This window comes from Camelus bactrianus, chromosome 11 (assembly GCF_048773025.1).
Source record: "Camelus bactrianus isolate YW-2024 breed Bactrian camel chromosome 11, ASM4877302v1, whole genome shotgun sequence".
Taxonomy (NCBI): Eukaryota; Metazoa; Chordata; class Mammalia; order Artiodactyla; family Camelidae; genus Camelus; species Camelus bactrianus.
Genome location: NC_133549.1, coordinates 8,970,547 through 8,994,675, shown reverse-complemented (window position 1 = coordinate 8,994,675; position 24,129 = coordinate 8,970,547). Strand labels below are relative to the sequence as shown.

The 24,129-nt window shown below is 41.5% G+C and overlaps 1 protein-coding gene across 3 annotated transcripts in view; it reads left to right on the top strand.

The window, feature by feature from the left end:
* DISC1 (DISC1 scaffold protein) overlaps window positions 1-24,129 on the top strand; it is a 314,908-nt gene that overhangs the window by 263,514 nt on the left and 27,265 nt on the right. For all 3 annotated transcript variants that reach the window (XR_012509909.1, XR_012509908.1, XM_074373156.1), the window contains exon 11: window positions 17,297-17,573. Coding sequence is in view for 1 of the 3 variants with exons in the window: in XM_074373156.1 (XP_074229257.1) it covers window positions 17,297-17,573 (277 nt within the window). In the remaining 2 variants the exon portion in view is untranslated. The remainder of the gene's footprint in view (window positions 1-17,296; window positions 17,574-24,129) is intronic.

The window sequence follows — 24,129 nt, the reverse complement described above, 5'->3', positions numbered from 1 at the left end:
ACCACCCAGGCTGCAGTTTCCCCCGGAAGGTTTATTCTCATCTTTCACCTGTATAGATATTCAGTGCTGCACAAATTCTCCATAAACAAAATGAGTTCACTTGACCATTCTTGCTTTTCTTGCCAGTTTCCCAGAGGCGTTAGATGAAAGCCAGAATGAGGGAAACTCTCTCTTTGCTGGATTTCCTTCCAAACTATCAAGAAAGGCCCAGACACCTGGGACTCCAGGTTATCTTTGTTCAGCGGAGATGGAAGGCACCTGGACCATCTAGTATTTCTGTTCTCCACTTTGGGGGGAATCTGAAACACACACAAGGCGTGCGTGAGGGGCATGCCACTCACTGCAGATGACAGCGCCTGGCCACCGGCGAGGTCTTTTTTTTTTTTCCAATCGAAGTATAGTTGATTTACAATAATGTGTTAGCTTCAGGTGTGCAGCATAGTGATTCAGTATTTTTGCAGATTATACTCCATTATAGGTTATTACAAGGTAATGGGTGTAATTCCTTGTGCTATACAGGTCCTTGGTGCTTATCTGTTTTATATATAGTAGTGTGTGTCTGTTAACCCTGTTCCCTTCCCTCTCCCCTTTGGTAAACACAAGGTTTTTGTTTGTTTGTTTGTTTTCTATATCTTTGAGTCTGTTTCTGTTTTATATATACATTAATTTGTATTTTTTTTTTAGGTTCCACATATGAGTGATAATACATAGTATTTGTCTTTCTCTGTCTGACCTAGTTCACTAAGTATAACATTCTCTAGGTCTATCCATGTTGCTGTGAATGGTAGTATCTCATTTTTTATGCCTGAGTAATATTCCATTACATACATATATTATATATATATATATATAAAAAAATATATATATATAGTATATACCAATAATATTCCATTACGTGTATGTGTGTGTGTGTGTGTGTGTGTGTGTGTGTGTGTGTGTGTATACACACACACAAGTGTTTTTAACCCAGTTGTCTGTTGATGGGCACTTGGGTTGCTTCTATGTCTTGGCTATTACAGATAATGCTGTGTATGAACATTGGGGTGCATGTATGTTTTTGAATTACTGTTTTTGTTTTTCTCTGGGTATATAGCCAAGGGTAGAATTGCTAGATCATAAAGTAGTTCTATTTTTAGTTTTTTTGAGAAACCTCCATACTGCTTTTCACAGTGGCTGCATCAATTTACCTTCTGATCAGCAATGAAAAGGGTTCCCTTTTCTCCACACCCTTAACAAACATTTGTTATTTCTTGTCTTTTTTGATAATAGTCATTTGATGATGGCCATTCTCACAGTTGTGAGGTGATAACTTCACTGCGATTTTGATTTGCATTTCTCTAAAATTAGCCACGTTGAGCATCTTTTCATGTTTCTGTTAGACATCTGTATGTGTTCTTTGGAAAAATGTCTGTTTAACTCTTCTGCCCATTTATTGACTGGATTGTTTGTTTTTTTGATTCTGAGTTGTCTGAGCCATTTGTTAAAAGATGGCCAAATGATAGCAAATGCGCAGCAGCCTGCCGGTGCCCATCACCCCCCGCCCCCACCTCCACATCCCGCCCTTTCCCCCTTCCCGCCCCCGCCTCTCCAGGCACTACTGTTCTCACAGGGACTGTGTTCACACCGCAGGAACCTGGGGGTGAATAAGAGAGGCTGCTGGGGAGGGAGACAGATGTGCACGGTGCGCACCGCCATTATATTAGCATCCGTTTCCCCTCCGTGCCTCACTGCCCCCATGCGTGCGCTGTCAGACTGCACAGGTGACCCCTTCTGCCCTTTTCTTCTCGCCCCTGTGGCCTATTTTGCAAAGAAGTCGAGTTTATGAGCTGCTTCTGCTCGAGCTAGCTCTTGATCCCCTCTTCTGTTCTCGAGATTGGAAGTTACTCTGCCCGGGCCCAGCCTGTGGCCACACCCCAATGAAGCTGCCACTGGCTTGCTGGGCCCCCCTTTTAAAGTTAGATACAGAGGCTCCCTCCCTCGCAAGCAGGTTGTTCACCGTCTCCTGAGCCCTGAGTACTGTCTGTTTGGAGCTCACGGTAAACCTCCTGCAGTTTGAGGCCAGAGAATACCAGGGAACGCCCACCCGAGGCGCCCACAGTGACGGGACGCGCTGACCGCTTGCCCGGCTCCGGCCGGCTGTGTCCCCGCCGTCCCCACGCCGAGCCGGAGCATCTCCAGGCTGGTACACGGGGCGTCGCGGCTCCGCTCACTGCCCAGCAGCTCTTACTGTTCTCGCTGGAACACGACTTGGGGACGTTTCTCTCTTTTCCGTGCGGCCAGAGGCACGTGTTCGGAGCTACCCAGAAGCCCTGCCTCCTTGACTCCCTGGTTTGTCACATGAAACACTCAGGTGGGGGCTCTCTGTCAGGTGCCTCTCCTGGGCTCTCCTTGGAAAGCGTAGAAGAATCATGGACCGAGCTCCTGGATCGCGCCGGGAGATGCGCCGAGACGCGATTTGCGAGGCGCGCGCTCTTCCGCCTCTTGCTCCTGTTTCCCTTTAAAATTCCTTGGCTGCCCTCCGGGTGGCACGTGTTTCCATTTATCCTCCAGCTCTCAGGACTCAGCGCAGCTCTCGGACTTCTGAAGAGCTCTGATTAGGAAGCCCTTTCCCTGACTGCCAGCTTGCTCTCATCAAATGTGTCCCCACAAACCACGACAAGGGCTTGGCACGGGGTGGGGTGTTTAGCACTGAAGGTAAGATTGTGCAAACTTTGGTAAAATGGCCAAAGGAAAAGAAGGGGACAAATTAAAAAAAAAATTTTTTTTTTTTACATTTCCTTCTTGTTATACAAGTGAGGATGCATGTGGTTTATTTAAAAGAAAAAAAAAAGTAATACAACAGAGAGGGATAAAATATAAAGCAAAATCCCCTGCCCCTCCCCCAACCACAAGGAAACAGTTTCAAGTAGATCCTTCCAGAAATATTTCACTCACACATGGGCATATGTGGCTGTATGTGCCTGCTGTTTTTTAAAAGTTCCAATGAGATCTTAACAGAATACTATTCTGTACTTTACCTAATTTCACTTAATTTTTCTTGGAAAGCTTTCTATTTTAAGAGGCAGGGCTTAGCTTTCTGTTGTGAATGGTTGCATGGCATGTAGCAGTAACGGGTTGATTTTCTCCGTTTGGTTTTTCCAGTTGTTTCTCACGATGCAATTACTGTTCTTTTCCACACAGCTCTTTTTTTTTCTGGTCTGAATATATCTATACTGTACACACTTTGCGTTAGAAAAGCTAGCTCAAAGACCATGTGCTTTTTTAATCTTGACAAGCATTGCCAAATGATTTTCCTCAAAAAAGACGGTACTGATTCATTTGCACACCTTCACCTTGAATGTGGCTAATTACCTTTTTATCTATTTACTGGTCATTGTGTATTTCTTCTTCTGCCTCGTCTGCCTATATTCACCTGGGATGTTTGCTTTTCTTATTGATTTTTCAAAACTCTTGAAGGTTAAGGAGTTTGACTCTCGGACTATCCCATGTATTAGAAACATTTTCTCATAATAAATCATTGATAGATTTTGATTTTCATGTATCGTATCTTTGCCGTGTAGAAGTTGAAATTTATATCTATCCAGATTCATCACTTTTTTTTTTCCTTTTTGACTTCCCAGTTTTTGTGTTTTCCCCACTTCAAAACTGTCATCAAATGATTTAAAATTTCCGCTTAGTCACTGAACAGCAGAGGAAACGCTGCAACACTGGCAAAGTCGAGTGGCATATTGAGATTTACCCTGAGCCTTTAATTTTTAATGTAGTTAGTCCACTGGGATCACTTATCAGGAAAGCTTTTCCCCTATTAACTTTCTTAGGATGGATATATTTTTTTAAGTTAATTGTTTTCTTTGCTTCAAATTGGCAGAATCCTTTAAGAGTAACTTCCCTGGAAGGTCATCCAGTTAATTAAATACTTATTGAGCTCCTATTGTGGTTAATACCTTGCTCGATTATATGAGTCATAGGATTAAAAAAAAAAGAGTATAAACTATTCTCCAACCTCATTAAGCACCTACAGTAGAAGACGGCGTATGTGCACAAAACCCAGACATTAAGACAGAATGTAATATCTGTGTTAAGACTTCTACCAAATCCCATAGGGTTCAGAGAAAGGAAGCTGTATATGGTGTGGGATCAAGGAAGAGTTCCTTATTAAAGTGACATTCGAGATGGGCCTTGATGAACTGGTTGGCTTTTTAATGGGTGGAGATTTTGGAAAAGAAAAGGCAAGAGAAGAAGGCATCTGAAATTAGACCCTTGTGCATTTGTCCTGGGAAAAGCAAGTGGTCCCCTTGGCTGACATCTTGCAACACACAGGAGAGCAGTGAGGAGGCATCCAGAGCAGGGCTGAGGTCAGCTTGGGAGAGATCTTGAAGGACTTTGCTTTCCGCCTGGCAAGCAATGAGAGCCACTAACATTTTTGGAGCAATAACAGATGGGATAGGTTGGAAGAGTGAAATAGCTGAAGGCAGAAAGATTCATCATTAATTGCAGGGGTGAAGAAATGAATGGCTTAATTTGGGACAGCAGCCCAAGAGGTGGGAAACAGACCTCAGCAATATTCTCAATTTATGATCTATGGTTGGACTGAGGGAGGAAGAGGTTGAAAGTGACCATGATTTCAGGCCTTCTATCAACTCACTTTTTTTTTTAAATTGAAGTATAGTCAGTTACAATGTGTCGGTTTCTGGTGTGCAGCACAATGTCCCAGACACTCTTAACACATGTTGAGTGCCCAGGACATGTCTCATGTGCTGGGTCCTGGGAACAAAGTGGTCGGCACAGCAGACAGGGTTGCTTCTCTCAAAGGATTGACTTCTAATGATGAGAGAACAATGAATAAGCCAGAGTGAGGCAGGAATAAAGAGACCATGAATATAAATGGAGAAATTAAGAGGAGGAGCTGAGTTGATGGAGGTCCCTACTGACTTTAATTTCATGTTCGAAAACTGAGTGTTCTGTTGTTCCAAATATTTCTCTCTCCAGTTATTTCTGGTGATATTCTCTTTCCTTCTTTATCTGGGTGTTTACTACTGAGTGATGCAGGAAAAAGAAAAGTAACTTGTTGCTTGGAGTTTTAAAGAGGCTGCAAAGTTGGAAAGGATTTCTAAAATCCGTGGCTGATTGGCTGAGCAGACTCAGGATCAGAGTAGATCTTTGACTTTTGAGGATGCCTTAGCTTTCTCACCTGTAAAATGGAGGTCTGTCCCAGCCAGCGTGATCATTCTACTTTGCTCAGAATTTTGTGGGTCATAACTGGAGAAGGACATGGCGAGGCAGTTCTCCCTAGGGGTTGCGGTCACAGTCATGAGACTGAGGTTGTGTTCATGTTAGCTCGGCTAGGCTGGACAGGCAAGAAGTTGCCTCACTCACACGGCTAGCAGCTGGTGGGTGGCCAGCAGCTGAGATTGTAGCTGGTGCCTTCGATCAAGGAGTTGCATGTAGTCTTTGCAGTGTGGCGATCTCAGGATGGACAGACTTCTTGCAAGGCAGCTGGCTTCTCTCAGAGCAAGGGTCCCAGAACCGTTGGTGGGTGATGCATGTCCTCTTCTGGCTTATCCTTAGAGTTATATGGCATTACTTTCTCTGCGATCCATTGGTTACAAGAAAGTCACTAAGGGCAGCCCAAAATCAAGAGGAGAGAGCTAAGACTCCATCTCTCAATCATTGGAATGTCAAAGAATTTGAATTATGTTTTAATACGGCCACAGTGCTGCAGCACTATCTACCTTATAAGGTTATTTTGAGGACTAACAACTTTCAGAACAGCACCTGACTAATCACTGTTAACTCACGATCGTGATGATGGTGGTGGTTGTCATGGAGATGAGGACGATGACGATGATGATGGTGATGAGGACCTGCTCTGCTCTTCTGCACAATATCTTTTATTACTGATGGCAGATTGCACCTTGGATGGAATTAATTATTGGTCTCAGCCAATCTGTATTCCTTACCTAACAATAGGAGAATAATAAATAGATATGGCCCACAATGATCACGTCTTTACCATCATATGTGCACATTTAAGACTGATTTTCATTTTATTAGTGCCTCCTACTGTTCAAGATTTGAGAAGTTGTGTACTTTTTCTATTATTACTGCTCTTTTATATATTGTATACATCATTTTGTATTTCCTTTTCTACAATCTATCCTCTAAGATAGACATAAGACATCTTAGATTAAAAATGTAGAAACTCAGATTGAGATAAAATATTCCTTTAGAGACTAAACTCCAATCACAGTCATCTGATTTTGATTGAATCAACTCTGTGTTCAGCCACTATTAAGAGGAAAACCAGCTCTAACTGGATTAAACAAGAATAGGATGGACACCTGGGTTGGTTGGTTCAGCAGTTCAGACTTGTCATCAAAAAACCAGATTCTTTCCATTTCTTTTTTCAGCCATTTCCATTTGTAATGCATCAGCTTTGTCCATAGGCTGACTCCATAAGGATCACAAGATAGACGCAGCGGTTTCTTGGTTCATACTATTGCGAGAGAAAGTAAAACCTACCCCCCACTGACCACCGTCCCAGCGTGGGCCACAGAACACGATCTGCCTGAGTTTAGTTCAGCTGTCTGGGGTTGGTGACCCCTGGACTGTAAAAGCCTGTCCAGTGGAATGTCACAGGTCAGCTGTTTTCATCTAATCACAGTTTACCTGAGGAGTCAGGGAGGGGCTACCATCCAATATGTCCCAAGGAGGGAGGGATGGTTACCTGAATACTCCCTGAGTTCTGTTAGGAAGGACAAAGAGGAAGGGACATTGGCTCAGCAGACAACAGTGTCCACTACAGTTTCCAAGACAAACACTCTTTAATATATACTACATTTCCTCTTGTCATATTGTCAGGTGAAATTTTGGGAAGTAGGCTGAAATATCCAACCGTCTTTGTTTGGTAGAGAATTGTGTTCATCTTCCTTTCTTGGGAAACTGAAGACAGAGGGATAAAATTTAAATATTTCCAATAAAACCTTTATTTTAAAAATTAAAGATTAAGTCTTTGTTGACCAAGGAAGGAAAAGATTTCAGACACACGAGGACTAGAAGTGGTTAAGCAATTTGCAGTTGAAAGCTTTGCACCGTTGGGCATTCACATATTAGCTTGATATTTTACTCCATTATGGTTCTGTAAAAAGACTTGGCTGTCTTCAGTGTTTCTTTTCGTGAAAATATTAATAAATATTAATAAATCAGGAGAGAGAGTTTGGTGATAAGAGCTGAAATGATTGGTGTCTGTGTTAGAATTCAGTATGTCCATTCCTAAAATGGATAGACGCTCGCCTGCTAACTTCCTGCCTCCTCTCTCTTAACATCATTCTCTGTAAATAACACACACATGCTTCAGTTCCATGAAGATTCAAGCCACAATTAGATGATCTCTCTTGGACCTCATTTGACTTCCAACTGGGAGGAATAACAAAAATGTTGAGTCTCAATTCTCTGTTGAAGAGCTTTCCCCCAAACGCTGAAGCTGTATCTTCCAATTGCCTCATTTTGGGTTGTGAGAACATCACCGAAGACCTCACATAGTTCAAATAGCAGGGAGTCATTCATTTAAGGGATGATTTTACTAAATGACTTAATTATTCTCCTGAACGGGAATAGCACATCTCAAGACTTTGAAATTAACGGCTTCTCTCTTTTGTACAAATGGATTCAATAAGAAGGTATTTAAAACATTGAAAGCTCCATGAGATTATTACGTGAGCCGTAAGGAGGCACTGCAATTTTACACCTACAGGATTTACTCTCCATTCAGCATGTGTCTCTAAAATTGGTTTCCAAATTTCGATGTCGGCATCCTAAGAGAGACTTCAGGATAAGCCCCACTGACTCAAAGACTACACATACTATATTTTGTCAACTAGAAGGTGGACACAAAGTTACAGTATTCAGATCACTATAATGTCAAAACTTGCTTACAGAATCAGCAAGCTCTCCTCCCCTAGGAAACTTATGAGAGGTGGGCTGTCGGCTCTTTCCCTTAAACCCAGCCCTGCACGCACCACTGGAAGCCATGAGTGATTCTGATGGATCTGACAAATTAATAACAAAAAGTAACAGAGAGCCGCCCAGGCAACTGAAGGTGATTTGGTCTCCGCGTGGGAAAGAAGCAGATGATAAAAGTGAAGGTTTTCAGGCATGCCCTTTTCCTTTTCCCGTGTTGCCTGAGAAGGCCAGTGCCCACCGTGCTGCTTCTGGAAAGAGACAAGCACCTGCTGGCCGGTGTATCAGGGGAGACAGGACCAGAAAGCCAGCATCAGAGAAAGACTGACGTGGGAGGGTATCAAACTGACGGCTTGGATCATGAGTGTACCCCCAGCCCTCCCTGTTCTGTGAGAGGTAGATCATCACCACTGAGGAAGTCTGTGTATTTCTGCAGGCACAGACATACAGATTATTCCAAACAGAAGTTCTTTTCCTTGGGATGGTGCCCCACCCTTCCACCACCTAAACCTATTAGGTTGGGCACAACTTAGGGCCTTGGCATGCTCCTCTTCTCCGAAGACTCCTCACCAGCCAAGGAGGTGAACACGGCTGCAGAAACATGAACTCATAGGGAAAATGCATGAGACTCTTAGCAGGGCCACTGCTGTAGAATTACAACAGCAAATGGAAGGACTCTCACTGGGTGAAGCATAATTAGACACAAGATAGATGGATCAAATATTTCCCAAAGAGAAGGGAAGATATTGGAGCCAGGAAGCAAAACAAGAAGTCATAAAGAAACCCAAGTGCAAATTTAGAGAATGCAAAATTTAAAAATTGAAGGGAAAAAAAAAAAAGTTCTCAGTAAATGAGTTCAATAGCCAAACGGATTCAGTTGAAGAACCAATTAGTGAACCAGATGATCAAAAAACTCCGAGGGCCTGAGGAATAGACAGAAAGGAAAAAAAGATAAATTAAGCATATACAGAATAGAGTTATTTGATCAACGTTCCTATGAAATGAATCCCAGAAGAAAAGAAACAATTAGTCGAGGAGAAAGAGGAAATATTTGAGAGACTAATGACTGAAAATTGCTCAGAAAAAAGGAAAAGATATACGATCTTTTACTGATGGGCTTAATAACTCTCACAGAATAGAAAAAAGTGGGGAGCCTACTGGGTTTGCAATTAAAATTTATATATACCAAAGATAAAAAGAAAATTCTAAGGGCAGATCATCTAGAAAAGGATAAGAATTAAACTGATCTCAGACTTTCAAGTAACAGCAGGAAATTCAGGAAGGCAGAGTATTAAGCTAAACCATTATTTAGTGTTTGAGTGTGAAATTGAGGTGTTCTCAGACCTTCTAAGTCCTTAAAAGATTTACAGTATGTATCTTTTTTGAAGCATTCTTAAAGGAAATATTTCAACAAGATGAAAAGTAAGTTCAGGAGGACAGTTTGAGTTATATGAGAGAGTCCAGGGGAAAAAAAATCTTTAGTAATTTTAGTGTTGATGAAATGGAGAACTTACAAATAAAAACATATCATAGTAAAAATTTAGAACTCAAATGAAGCCTCAAAACACATATAACTGCATCACCTTTGAGATGGGATGGGGATCGAAGGAGAGCGAGGTGAAAGTTTGCTATGGTGCCGCCCAGGTAGGCTCATTCGTCCCCTGACCTAGTGGGAGTCCCTCAGACAGCAAATGAAAATTTAATTTCATGCAAAACCAGTACACAAATGCTCATGGCAGCTGTATTCACAGTCCCAGATTGGGAGCATCGCAGATGTCCTTCAGTGGGGGAATGGCTGAGTAAGCTGTGGTCCAGATGTAGCACGGAACACGGCTCAGCAGTAGAAAGGAATAAACTATTGATACATACGTGGCTTTCCAGGGAATTACGTTGAATGAAAACAGCCGGTCCCCAAAGGTGCATACTTTATGATGCCATTTCTGTACCATTTTTGAAATGACAAAATTTTAGAAATGGAGAACAGATTTAGTGGTTTCCAGAGACTCGGGATGGGGGGAGGGTCAGGGTGGGAAGTAGATGGTGTGGTTATAAAATGGGACTTAGGGGTACCTGTGATGATGGTGGAATTGGTCTGTATCTTGAATGTGGTGGTAGATACATGAACTTACACAAGGGTGAAATTATATAGAACTGTAGACACACACACACACACACATGCACACATACATGCAAATGAGAGGACATCCAAATAAGATGAGTGGATTGTATCAATGCCAATTCCCTGCTTGTGACACTATTTTATTTTTGCAAAATGTTACCATTGCGGACAACTGAGTAAAGGATACGTGGCGCTCTCTCTATTGTTTCTCATAGTTTTATGTGAATTAATAAAAAGAAAGAGGAAGGTAGGAAAAAAGAAATAAAGACAAAAGTTTAAAAAAATTAAAAATCTTAGTTGTAATCAATCAGGAAAATAGTAACAATTAAACAGTAATTACAGTAACTGTGAACAATTGGGTTAAGGTCACCAATCCCAAAGATAAAATTCCAGAATGGATTTTTATATAATTCAGCCAAATGTTTTGTATTGCATTCATTTTTGAAAAAAGAATGTAAAAAACAAGTTGAAAATAAAGGGTGGTTAAAATAGAAGCCAGGAACAAATTGAACTAAAAGAATATTGGAGTAACAATTATAATATCAGACAAAATAGATTTTAAGGAAAAAATATTGTATCAACAAATAAGATCATCATATACTTAAAAGAAGCAGTAGAAAAATTAATGATTGAAACATATACATCTAACAAAATCTGAAATACATAAAACAATCAATAGCACTTTGGGAGAAAATAGATGAATCAAAAATTGAAATTGGATTCCACATATGAGCGATCTCTTATGGTATTTTTTTTCTCTTTCTGGCTTACTTCACCTAGAATGACATTCTCCAGGAACATCCATGTTGCTGCAAATGGTGTTATGTTGTCAAGTTTTCATGGCTGAGTAGTATTCCATTGTATAAATATACCACATCTTCTTTATCCAGTCATCTGTCAATGGACATTTAGGCTGTTTCCATGTCTTGACTATTGTAAATAGTGCTGCTGTGAACATTGGGGTGCAGGTGTCCTTTTGAAGTAGGGTTCCTTCTGGATATATGCCCAGGAGCGGGACTCCTGGGTCATATGATAAGTCTATTCTTAGTCTTTTGAGGAATCTCCATACTGTTTGATGTGGGGAAGAGGTTGGGTGAAATAGATAAAGTGAGTCAAAAGTTACAAACTTCCCAGTATAAAATAGTTAAGTCCTGGGAGTGTAAAATACAGCATGGTGATTAGAGTTAACAATACTGTATTGTATATTTGAAAGTTGCTAAGAAAGTAGATCTTAAAAGTTCTCACAAGAAAAACAAACTGTGTAACTCTGTGTGGTGATGGATGTTACCTAGTCTTAAGGTGATGATCACTTTACAATGTATGTAAATCTCAAACCATTTGTTATACACCTGAAACTAATACTTCGTACGTCAATTATACTTCAATTGAAAAACAGAGGCTGGAAATTTCAAACATTCATTTCAGAAAATGGTAGATAAAGCAGACAAAATAAAAGCAAATATATAATTAAATTCAATAACATAGTATGCTGTAACTTTAGAGTCAGTGAACAGAGCACTCATTTTCTTGGGACATAAAGAACATTTACACAGAGTGAGCATGCACTCCTAGGCGAGAGAGGAAGTCTACAGTTTATAAAGCAGATTTCCAACTATTTAATAAAATCAGATATTAATCTAACACAGAAGGAGCTGATAAAGGCTTCTGTCTAGAAATTGCAAAACTATTGCTAAATCGCCCTTGAGTTAAAGAGGGACTCATGAGGAAAGACAGTGAAAACACTATGTGTCAAATTTGGGGACAATAATGTTGCCAATGCTGGGAATCAGATTCAATTACAGGAAAGTATGAAAAACCAGTAAGTTTGATGGTAGGTATACAAGTGTTTCTTAATCTATTTTCCGTATTTTCTGGATATTTATAATATTTAATACTTTTTAAAATTGAAAAAGCATGTTATAATAAAACTTAAAAATATTAAACATGATTAAAGTACTACTAGGTGAAAATTTAGAGCTTTAAACACATTTATTAGAAAATTAAAATAGCAAGAGGAACATGAAAGAAAGAAAACAAGTGTTTAACGGAAGCAGCTAATAAAAAATAATAAATCTAAAGAAATGAGAGAAAAGTAAAGATAAAGACAAGATCAGCAAACAAGAAACTAGAGAACAAAAATCAGTATCAAAGATTACCAAAGCAAAAAGATTAATAAGGTAGCAAGCCTCTGGTAAGACTGAGCAAGGTAAATCAGAAAAGAGTTAAATAAATAAAATACAGAATGAAAAGGGGGAATGTCTATGGAGACAAGTGATTTAAAAAATAATTTGTAAATTTATGAACAAGCATCACAGTTCATATGAGACCTATGAGAAAATGGACTGATTTCTATCAAAGATATAAAGTGGTAAACTGGACACAAGAAGAAAGAGAAAATTGAGTAGACTATAAAAATGATCATATTGATGTGGCAATAAAACTCGTCCTGCGACAAAAGCCTTAGGAAAAGGTCGGAGAACCCAAGAACGGAATAAACAGGCAACGGATGGGAAGAGACGAGTCACAGAAGAAAATCGGAGTGGCTGTGAAGCGACCGTAGTGGAGAAACACAGCTTCCAACAAGATGCCAGTTGTCACCTATCAGATTGGCTACAAATGGGAGGCTGGAAAATAGAGTCCAGTGTTCCTAAAACGGACAGTCTCTTCCCTTGTGGACCAGACCCCACTCCTGCTCTCCTGCTCCAGGACACGGCTCGGAACGTCTGCCTTCTCTTTCTCCCTTTTTCACTTTTACCAGCACATAACACAATCAGAAAGTGCACACATCACGCATATACAGCTTGATGAGTTTGTATATAATGAACATGCTCGTCGCCACTACCGCTGAAAAATAAAACGCAGCCCTGCTCACATCTCTCCCTGTCGTGACCCCACTCCTCCCCAAAGTAGCCACCATCCTAGTGTTGAACGCGATGAATTAGCTTTGCAGATTTTGAAATATAAAGTAGATGGAATCATAACGCCTCCTCTTTGTTTTTGTCTAACCTTATGTTTTTAAGAATTCACCCGTATTGTTGCAAATGTCCTAATTCACCTTCTTTGCAATGTGACATTCTAACAAAAGAACAGTCCACAGTTTATCCATTCTTCTACTTATGGACATTTGTTTCCCCTCCTGGGTTTTGGATGTTACAAATGATGTTGTCTGATCACACAGACAGTTGATCTTCATTATTTGTGGACTCTGTATGTGTGAGTTTGTCTACTTACTCAGATTTATTTGTGACCCTAAAATCAATACCTACAGACCTTTCACAGTCATTCATGGATGTGGCCAGAGTGGCTGAAAACTTGGGTCCTCTGATGCACACGATCCCAGGTGAGGTCAAACAAGGCAATGCCCTGCTTTCTTGTTATAGTTCTTATTCTGTAGAAAGTGTCCTTTCTGCTGTCTACTTAATGCCTTTTTTTCCCCACATCTTTGTGCTTTTTCTTGGTGATTCTGCTGTTCAAATGGTGGCCCCAGCATAGCACTGAGGTGCCGTCTGGTGTTCCCAGGTGCAGGAGGGCTGTGACGTGCCTTGTGGAGAAAACACATGTGTTAGGTAAGCTTTGTTCAGAACTGAGTTACGATGCTCCTGACCGAGAGTCCAGTATTAGTGAATCAACGATTTATATCAAATAAGGAGTCTTTAAACAGAAACTAACATAAAACAAGGTTATAAATCAACCAGTTGATGATAATTTTCTCACCACAAGCTCATGGGACTCTAACCCTGCATATCCCCTGGGAGCAATGTTTCAGCATCTGCTAATTCAGTGCTTGCAGTGGTGAGGTGACAGAACGTGACTACTGTGAATAATGAGAACTGACCGTGTGTGCATTTCATGAGTGTATACCTAGGCAATCTGCTGCTGGGTCATACGATTGACACTTTCAACATTAGTACATCTGTCAAAGAGATTTCAAAGACACTGCATTCGTGTACACTCCTATCAGCGGTATAGGAGAGTACAGATAATTCTGCGCCTTTCCTGACACTTGGTATTGTCAGGATTTTAAATTTTAGCCATTTTGTTGAATGTACAGTACATCGCACTGTAGTTGAATATGCATTTTCCTGATGATAAATGGCGTTGAGTATCTTTTTATAAGTTACTCATTGGCCAATTAGATGCCCTCTTTTGTGAAGTGTCTGTCCAAGTCTTCACCCTTTTAAAAAAGTGAGTTGTCTGTAGGAGTCCTGTTTATATTCTGGAATCAGTCTTTCATTGGTTGTATATGTTAACAAATAATTTCTTCCACTCTGTGGCTTACCATTTCATTCCCTCAGTGGTGTTTTTGGATGAATACAAGTTCTTAATATTAATAGTCAAATTTATCATGTGTTTTCTTTATAGTTAGTACTTTTTATATCCTGTTTGAGAGACCTTTGCTTATTGCAAAGTCATAAAGATGTTCTGTACAGGCACACCTCAGAGACACTGCAGGTTCGGCTACAGACCATGACGATAAAGCAAATATCGCAATGAAGTGAGTCACATGAATATTTGGATTTCTCAGTGCATATAAAATTTATGTTTGCACTATATTATAGCCTATTAAGTGTGCAAATAGCAGTCTTAAAAAACAAGGTATGTATCTTAATTTAAAAAATACTTTATTGCTAAAAAATGCTAACCATCAGCTAAAACTTCAACGAGTAACAGCATAATCTTTCTGCTGATGGAAGGTTTGAAATATTGTGAGAACTTCCAAAATATGACACAGAGACATGAAGTGAGCAAATGCTGTGAAAATAATGACGCTGACAGACTTGCTGGACACAGGGTTGCCACAAACCTTCAATTTGTAAAAAAAATGCACTACCTGTGAAGTGCAGTAAAATGAAGCACAAACAAGCGAGGTATGCCTGCATTATGTTCTAAACGTTTTATTCTTTTATCTTTCACATTTTCATCTATAATGCACCTGAAATTGATGTTTGGATGATGTGAGCCAATAATCATGATTTGACTTTTTCCCTGTAGTGATAGTCCAGTTGACGTAGTACACGTGTTTAAAGACTGTCCTTTTCCCATTATACTTTATCTCTGATACTTTGATGACATACAATTTCCATCTTTTTATCTGAAGCCTGTTTGTGTCTTATATTTAATGTGTGTCTTTTATAGACAATATGCAATTAGATTTTGATTTATTTTATTCTAGTCTAAAATCTTTGCCTTTTAAATACAGTATTTACCTATTTATATTTAATATAATTCCTAATATATTTGGGCATAAATAGTTATATTTTACCATTTTCCCTATCTGTATCATGTTTATTCCTGTCTTTATTGCTTTCATCAAAATAAGACTTCAGTATTTTTTAAATTTAGGAATATTTCTCCCATATTAGCTTGCCAGTTATACATTCTTTTAATCTCAGTTTTATGACTACCATAAGGGTTTCAATATGAATCTGTGGCTTTTTAAAATCTAATGCAAATGAACACTTTACTACTTTCCAGACAACACAAGGACTTGAAGCTATCTTAATTCCTTTTGTTCCTTCCTTCTCTTTAGGCTGGGTGGTATGTATTTTAATTCTTCATATATGTTAGACTGCAAAATAAATTATTATTGCCATTTTTTGCATCACTGTTCACTTAGATTTACCCACATGTTTAGTCTTTTTATTGTTTTTCTTTCCTTTATGCATGTCCGTGCTTCCAGCTGGGATCGTTTCCTTTATCATGGATGTGTTGCCAAGGAATTCTTTCCGTTTTTATTTATCTGAAGATATCTTTCTTTTACTTTTATTTTTGAAGGCTTTTAAAAATAATTGTGTAATTTATAGATTGTTAGGTTTTTTCCACTATTTTAAAGGTGTAGCTTTATTATCTCCTGGCATCCATTTCTCTCACCCATATTATTGTCTTGAAGTGAATGTCTGTTTTTCCCCCCCAGCTGGTTTTTTTTCTGATTTTTAAATTGTATAGTCAGTTACAATGTGTCAATTTCTGACATACAGCATAATGTTTTAGTCATACATACACATACATATATTCTTTTTCATTATAGCTTACTACAAGATATTGAATATAGTTCCCTGTGCTGCACAGAAGACATTTGGTTTTTATCTATTTTATATATAGTTGTTAGTATTTCCCCCCTTGCTGTTTTTAAGAGCTTTGATCTGTTTCTTTGCTGTTCAGCAGTTTCACTAAGATGAACCTAAGTGTGTTTTATCTTTGATTTCCCCCACTTTGAGATTATAATGCTGCCTGAGTGTGTAGTTTGATGTCCCTTGTCAATTATCTGAAAATGCTGAGCTAAGAGCTCTCCTTATATTGTTTCTGCCTCGTTCTTTCTTTTTTCCTTCTGGATTTATCATTTATAGATACAGGCTTTAAAATAATGATACATATGTTCAGGAAGATAGAGGACATGATGGATAATTTCAGCAGAGAACTGAAATATATTCAAAAAATCACACAGAAATTATAGAACTGAAAAATAAAGTAACTCAAATTGAAAACACAAGAGATAAGTTGAATAGCAGATTAGACACAGCAGAAGGAAGGGTTATTAAGTGGAAGATAGGTGTATAAGAACATCCAGCTTAAAGCTGAATGGATGGATGAAAACTACATATTTTCATTTAAAATTCCCAATTTTTGGCTTTCCGTGAAAAATCAAAATTTTTGTGAACTTTGAATCTATATTCTGCATAGCTTTACTTGGTCTGAGCTGATAAAGGGCTCAAAAGTTCACTCCTTTCTATTATTTTCTGCCACTGAGGCTGAATATCAGTCGTTACGGTTTATATTGCCCCTGCATTGCTTCACTCATTTACATCACCTGGTGAGTGTGTGTTGGGAGGGGGAAATGGTAGGGGAGGCAGTTGAAATCATACATGAAAAAGTACTTAACCCCAGGGGAGTTGGGCAGGTCTGGGAACTCAAAGAAAACCAGCAGAGCTGGAGCACAGCGGGTGTTGTATTGGGCCACCAAGTCTGCAAAAATCCTTAGCTCTTGGATGTCCTTGCAGACCAAGTAGCTAAGAAGGACAATACTTATTTCCCTGTTACTTGATGGTGTACAAACTTGGCCCCTCTGAGTCTTCTGGTTGAAGTTGCATCACTGTGCAAAATGACATTGTTAACTCTAAGATGACTAGCTAACCATTAGCCAGGTAGACAAGCTGTTGAGTTGGTACGATGAAACATCACTGAATTCATTTTTATGTCTTTGTTTCCTCTGTGTTTTAGCTGCAAGTGTCCGCTGCTTGGAAAAGTGTGGGAAGCTGACTTGGAAGCTTGTCGGTTGCTTATCCAGAGCCTGCAGCTCCAGGAGGCCAGGGGCAGCCTGTCTGCAGAGGACGCGAGGCAGGTGGATGACTTAGGGGGAGGTACTTGTACAACATCTCTGGCCACCCCCCACAGGCTCCACTCTGAAGATGAGAGGAAGACCCCTTTGCAAGCATGTGAAGAATGGAAGGTGCACCTGACCCCCTCTCCTCACTGTGCTGGCAGTGAACAGAAAGAGGTCTGTCCATCCTCATAGTCTCAGTAGGGGCCTTACTCTGAGGGGTGCTTTGGGAGAGCAGCAATAGTGGGTGGGCTTCCCAATGAACCACCCAAACTCTTTAAAGTTTTAATAACTCTTCAATGTAATTACAGATTTATGTAGAATTTTTGTAGAAATTGTTTAAAACATAGGAGAGCGAAAAGAATAACTTTGGGCCTGTTTAGTTTTTTTATTCTAATTTCATGGTTCTAGTTCAAATATAGAGTTTAATGTGTAATTACTATATATTTATGGCCCATATTATATGTCATATACAACATATTGTTATATATACTATATATTATATGTCATATATGATATTTAATTCTATATTTAGAATCCATCTTACAATATATCATTATTCTTCAGAATCAAATATATGTGTATATTCCATTAACTGTTTTTGCCAAAGCAAGAACATAATGATTATTAGAATCTTCTCTTTTCATTAAAAAAAACCTAATACTTAATCTGTGATATATGCATTAAAAATTAATGTGCAGATTTATTTACTACTTTACCCCAAGGCTGACCTAGATTAACAGAGAAGAGTTCCCTGCCCCTTGCCTCCCAGGTCTCTATCTCCGCTCCCCTGCCGCCCCTGGTTCACCTCTCCTCTTTCCCCTCCCCTCTCACACACTTTCCCCTCTAACCCTAAGAAGACCCTTTCAATGGAAGGGCTCTAGGAATTTTTTTTCCAATTTTAGTGCCATGATAGGAGGCTTCAGAGCCCTTTTCTGGCCAGCTTCCCAAGTGATCTGAATATTAAAGAAAACAAATCTTCCTGGGCGAAGCTGGAGGAACGTGTCACTTCACGCTCATATCTCACACGTGATGTTAGCTGTGCCTCCTCGTAGGGCCTTTGCCACGGCTCACTAGGGAAAGCCCCCCCCTTCCTGCCCCATTTGGGTGGGCCTCCCCGTCCTGTCTGCTAGACCATGGTCTTTACAGAGCACACACTCTCTGACACCGTGTGGTGACAGTCCCTGCCTTCTGGACTGCTTGGAAAATTGATACTTGATCCTGTATTTGGATTGAATACCCTTCTGAGAAAGCAGGCTGTTGTCACTCTCTGGAACCCTGCTGGCCTCATAACATTAGGCTCTGCGCTGAACGATAGAGGATGATAACATCTTTGTTAGCTGAGGTGCTGCAGGTGGAACCCTCCTCCAACACCTGGCTGCCAGTACTCTAGGTAGACTGGTTGAAATCTTGCCACCGGTTGCAGTTGGGCAGCTTGAAAGAATATTCTGGTGCAGAGGAATGTGCCGTCGGAAGAAAGGGTTGGGAGCTCTGGGTGAAGGGAACTGCAGGCCCTGGGGCCAGGTCTTTGAAGGTAGAACTGACTCTCCAAAGTGAGCTCCCGGGAGCTCAGGGCCAGGACAGACAGGACCCAAGCCAGGTCTGTGGTGGGGTCTGCTGGGACAGTGGACACCACTGGAGGTCACACCTGACTCAGCAGATCCAACTGTGTGGGAGAAGTCTCCTCCCTTCCTCCCTCCCTCCCTTCCTTCCTCCCTCCCTCCCTCCCTCCCTTCCTCCCTCCCTTCCTTCCTTCCTCCCCTCCTCACGGTGCCCATGTCATCCTGTGCCCTGCCCTGTCCCACGTGCTGTTCCTGCATTGCTCTTCTGGGTGGATATTCACAGAGGAAGGTGGGCATCTTTTGAACTCATGGGTAGCCAGAGTGTTAAGATGGTAGCTATCTTCTGGGAAGGGCAAAATTATGGAACAGAAAACAGATTGATTGTTACCAGGAATTGGGGTTAGGGGAAGGGGTTGATCACAGAGGGTGACATGAAGGAATTTTGAGGGAGAGTATGTGAGAGAACTGTTGCCAAGTCCAAACTTGTTCTGCTCACTGCATGACAGGCCAGTAAACAGGGAGATGAGATGTTGGGGTAGGAATAACAACTTTATTCGGAAAGCCAGCAGACCGAGAAGATGGGGGACTAATGTCCTGGAGAACCATCTTCCCCAAGTCAGAATTCAGGCTCATTTTATACTAAAAAGGGGAGGGGGTGTGGTTGGTTGCTGCAAACTTCTTGGTGTCGGAATCCTTTGTTCTTGCAGCTGTCCGCGTGGGTCAGGTCATGGTGCCCCTGTGAACCTCCAACAAGACAAATGTTATTTTCTATTCTGCAACTTGTTATTGTTATATAAATGGGAAAGTGTTAACACCCTTAAAGGTCAGAGCCTCAAGAATGGGCTACCCTGTATATTTCATTCTTTTACAAAAGGTGCAGAAGCAGCATGACTCAGCACAGGAAATAGCACAGGGTTAGAGCCAAAGGAACAGATCTCACATGGAGTTGGATTTCTTCTTCCCTTTTACAGAACTATTCTGCATCTTGGCCATGGTAGCAGAACTGTGTCTGAATCTGTCACTTTACCCCCAAATCTTTACTGTATATAACATTACAAACGTGATCACGATTAAAAACATGGCACCTACCTATGTAAAAACGAGGCTGTGGACGAGTTGCATTTGGCTCAGGGCTATCAGAAGACGGTACGGTAGGCAGGGTGGGGCCCAAGGCTTCTAGGTCATTTACAGGTTGCATTTCCTTATCTGCTAAAAAAAAAAAAAGACGAAGAATGAGGATAACGAAAACTATCTCATGATGCTGTTGTGAAGATTTAAAAAAATAATGCATCTAAAAGTGATACATACATGGTAGAGGCTTAGTCTTTGTGCTGTGTGTATGTGTGTGTGTGTGTGTGTGTGTGTGTGTGTGTGTGTATCACTCTTTCTGGAAGTCACAAGTCTCGGTAAGACCTTTTTTTAAAAATAATATAGCTTGCTTCCTTTATCAAGAAGCAGAAGTGAGCAGTGAATTAGTGGAAGATACCCAAGAAAAGAAAGGCTCAATAAAAGAAAAGTCTTGTTTTTGTTTGGATGGAGGCTCTGAGGCGCAGAGAAACGATAACCCGGGGTCTCATTTGGAAGGTGTTTTTGTTTTCCTGCCTGGGTTTTCCGGGGAGCCATTGAAGTCTGGGTTCTTGTGTGGCTGCAGTCCCTGTTTGCTTTGCAGCCCTGCGCTGGCTTGGGTGTGGAACTCCCTGCTGGGTCTGGCCACCCTGCACTGGTTTCTCTTTTGAAGCAGGATGCCCCGAAGGCAGTCAATTTCTTTTTAACCCAAATCTTCCATGAAAAATCGCTGCCTTCTTACGGTGGTCCACAGGGAGATGGATTTTCAAAGCCTTCCCTGTGCTTATCTGTCCCGCGTGGTTATATGTGTTCCGGTTGTACTCTGGTTATAGCAAGTGCTTTACCATTAATTAAAGCTTTGGCTGTGTTTACGGTCCCACCCGGCTTCTCAGCACCGTTTCCCCCATTTTACAGCTGGGCCCATTAAGGCAAAGTAATTTGCTGTGGGCTTTGTTACAGAGGAAGCCGGCCGTGGGGCGAAGGGCCAATTTCAGCATGCGCTTCCTCAAATGGTAGGAGCCCTCTTCTTTTTCGGTTTCATTACAGCCCTCCTGCAGGCTTTTCCTCAGACTCTGGAAACAATCAGCTGCTGCTGGCCCTGCTTTATAGACATTACAGAAATTACATGGGGGCCAGACAGGAGCTGGGGAAATCAGTGAGCCAGCTTCCTCTGCTCTGAAGTTGTGCGTTTGTACTCCCTGTTCTGGCCGTTATGCCTGCGTAAGTCTTGCTTTCCTGTCTGCAGCCTGTCCTGCTGGGGAGCTTTCTGTTTTCACGACGAAGCAGGCCCCCCTCCCACAGAGTTCCCTGGACTGCCTCCCTCTCCCCTGACTTCTCACTCCAGCTGCTTCCCTTCCCAGCCGGCAGCTGCCACCAAAGAGGCTCAAAGTGTTACCGAGTCCAAACTTGTTCTGCTCGCTGCACAACTGGCCAATAAATCGGGACACGAGGTTTTGGGGCAATGAATAATGACTTTATTCAGAAAGCCATCAGACCTAGAAGATGGGGGACTAATGTCCGGGAGAATCATCTTCCCCAGGTCAGAATTCAGGCTCCTTTTATACTAAAAAGGGAGGTTGTTGCAAACTGTTGGAATCCTTTGTTCTTGTAGCTGTCACGTAGGTCACGTCACGGTGTCCCTGTAAACCTCCAACCAGACAAATGTTATTTTCTATTCTGCAACTTTTTATCATTATATGAATGGGAAAGTGTTATAACCTTAAAGGTCAGAGCCTGGAGAACGGGCTACTCTGTATATTTCATTCTTTTACAAAAGGTGCGGAACCAGCACGACTCAGTGCCGGCAACAGAGCACAGGGTGAGAGCTAAAGAAACAGATCTAATGTGGAGTCAGATTTGTTCTTCCCCATGGCAAAAGAGGTCCCCTAAAGGCCCAGCAGCTTTGAGCCACCTCACCCAGCAGCATTTGAGTGGCCAGTGCGTTACAATGTCTGCAATGAAAGGAATTAGCAATAAGATGCATTGTTGCTGTATTTATTAAATCATAGAGGTCTCCAAACAGTATTGTCAGTTTCTCCCACTTCCTTTTTACTCCATGTCATGTGAAAAGATAGCTGGGAAAGGGGTTCTGTGGTGAAGACAGGTGTCCTCACTGTTTGAAACCGATCGCTAATTCTAGAAACATCTCTAGTGGTCAGAGGGCTTCCTCTTCAGTCAGGGCAGCCATAGACCCGATTCTCTTTCTTCTCTGTCACTTCCTGGCTCAACTGAGCTCTCAAAGGTTAAGTTAAGCAGCGTAAAAAGAACAAGTCCTGAACTACGTGTCCTCTTGACAGCTCTTCCACCTCCGAATCTGCGGGACAGCCCCCTAGGGAAAATGCTCACTTAGTCATCAGATGACGCTGTCATCAGCAGGAACAAATCCGACTCCGTATTAGATCTGTTCCTTTGGCTGTCACCCTGTGCTCTGTTTCCTGTGCTGAGTCATGCTGCTTCTGCACCTTTTGTAAAAGAATGTTGCCCAGAGCCTGAAATAGGCAGGGCAGCCCATTCTCAAGCTCTGGCCTCTAAAGTTTTAACACTTTGCCATTCACATAGAGAAAACGGTGCAGAACAGAGAATAACGTCTGTCTTGTGGGAGGTTCACAGGGGCACCATGACCTGACCCACGCGGACAGCTGCAAGAACAAAGGATTCCGACACCAAGAAGTTTCCAACAACCAACCACACCCCCTCCCCTTTTTAGTAGAAAAGGAGCCTGAATTTTGACTTGAGGAAGATGGTTCTCTGGGACGTTAGTCCCCCCTCTTCACGGGCTGCCGGCTTTCTGAATAAAGTTGTTATTCTTTGCCCCAGCACCTCGTCTCCTGATTTACTGGCCAGTTGTGTGGTGAGCAGAACGAGTTTGGACTTGCTAACAGTTTTACTCTTTTTGTTTGGCTCCTTTGGGGAGAAAGCAGACAATTAGAGCGTGAAGAGATGTTCCACCTTCTCTACAATTTAGTATTTTGTGTCGCAAACCCAGTTGCCCTGCCCTGAGAGTAGGCCAGTTGGAGCAATCAGGATGCCGTCAGGCTTAGTAACTGGTTGATTAATTAAAAAGCCAGAGAATCATAAAAACATGATACGTGTGCATTTTAAACTTTATTTTTTAAAACCGAAAGCACACATTCATTTACTAGTTATTTGATGTAAAACCAAGGCATTTTGTTTGTAGAGGTCTTACCGGCTGGCTTTTCACATGGGCCTCCACGCAGAAACATTGCCAATAAGGCGTCATTGACAATTTCCAGTTTGCGCTTCTTTCAAGTGGACTGGAAATTCCAAGAGCACTTGCAAAGCAGTCCTCAGCCTTCCCCATGCTTGCCCTCTCTTAAATGTTAATTGAGTTTTCCCAGGGGTTTCAACTTGGTTTACAACGGAGACAAGAACTCCCTTTTCACACTAGTGTTTCGTTGCTTTATGTAGTATGTATTAAAATTCTAAAAAATTGGAATTTTAGGCACAACTGGCAGAAATAGATTAAGAAGCAACTCAAGCAATAAGAATGGAAGTTCTGGGCTCACCAGGCTGCGCTCTGGCCCTGGCCTTGGTCCCCGCCTTTGAGGGAGGAAACAGAGCCTCGGGACAAGCTGGCAGGTGGGGAGAGGGGGCTTCTGGGCCGTGGGTTAGCCGGTTCCTGCCTGTTCTCTTGGTTAATTAATGTTTTCAGCTTGCCAACCTCCCGCCCTAGGAAAGCAAGTAGACTCTTCTGATCTGCCTGCTTTCCCTGCTTTTGGAAAATTACGGAACCACTTTCTGTGCTCCAGGGCCTAACTGTGACACTTCTTCTACTAATTAAAAATACTTCAGTGCTTCTGGGGAAAACCACCTCAGGGCCCTCGGAGTCTCTTCCACCTTGGAAATTCCTTGTCATTCACTGATGAACACTGAGAGATCGACAGGGGATGGTCACCACCTGGATGGCGAGGATGAACTTACGGCATTTGTGATGCAGGCGGCTTGTCTCATGAGCAGGCAGGGGCCTCCTTTGAGTAGCTGAGATTTTTTTCAATCCAGGAGTTGACATTTCCGGAGAATGAATGAAGACTCTGTCAAATTACTCTACCGGTAATTCTGGTAGTCTCAGAGTTGCATAAAACCAT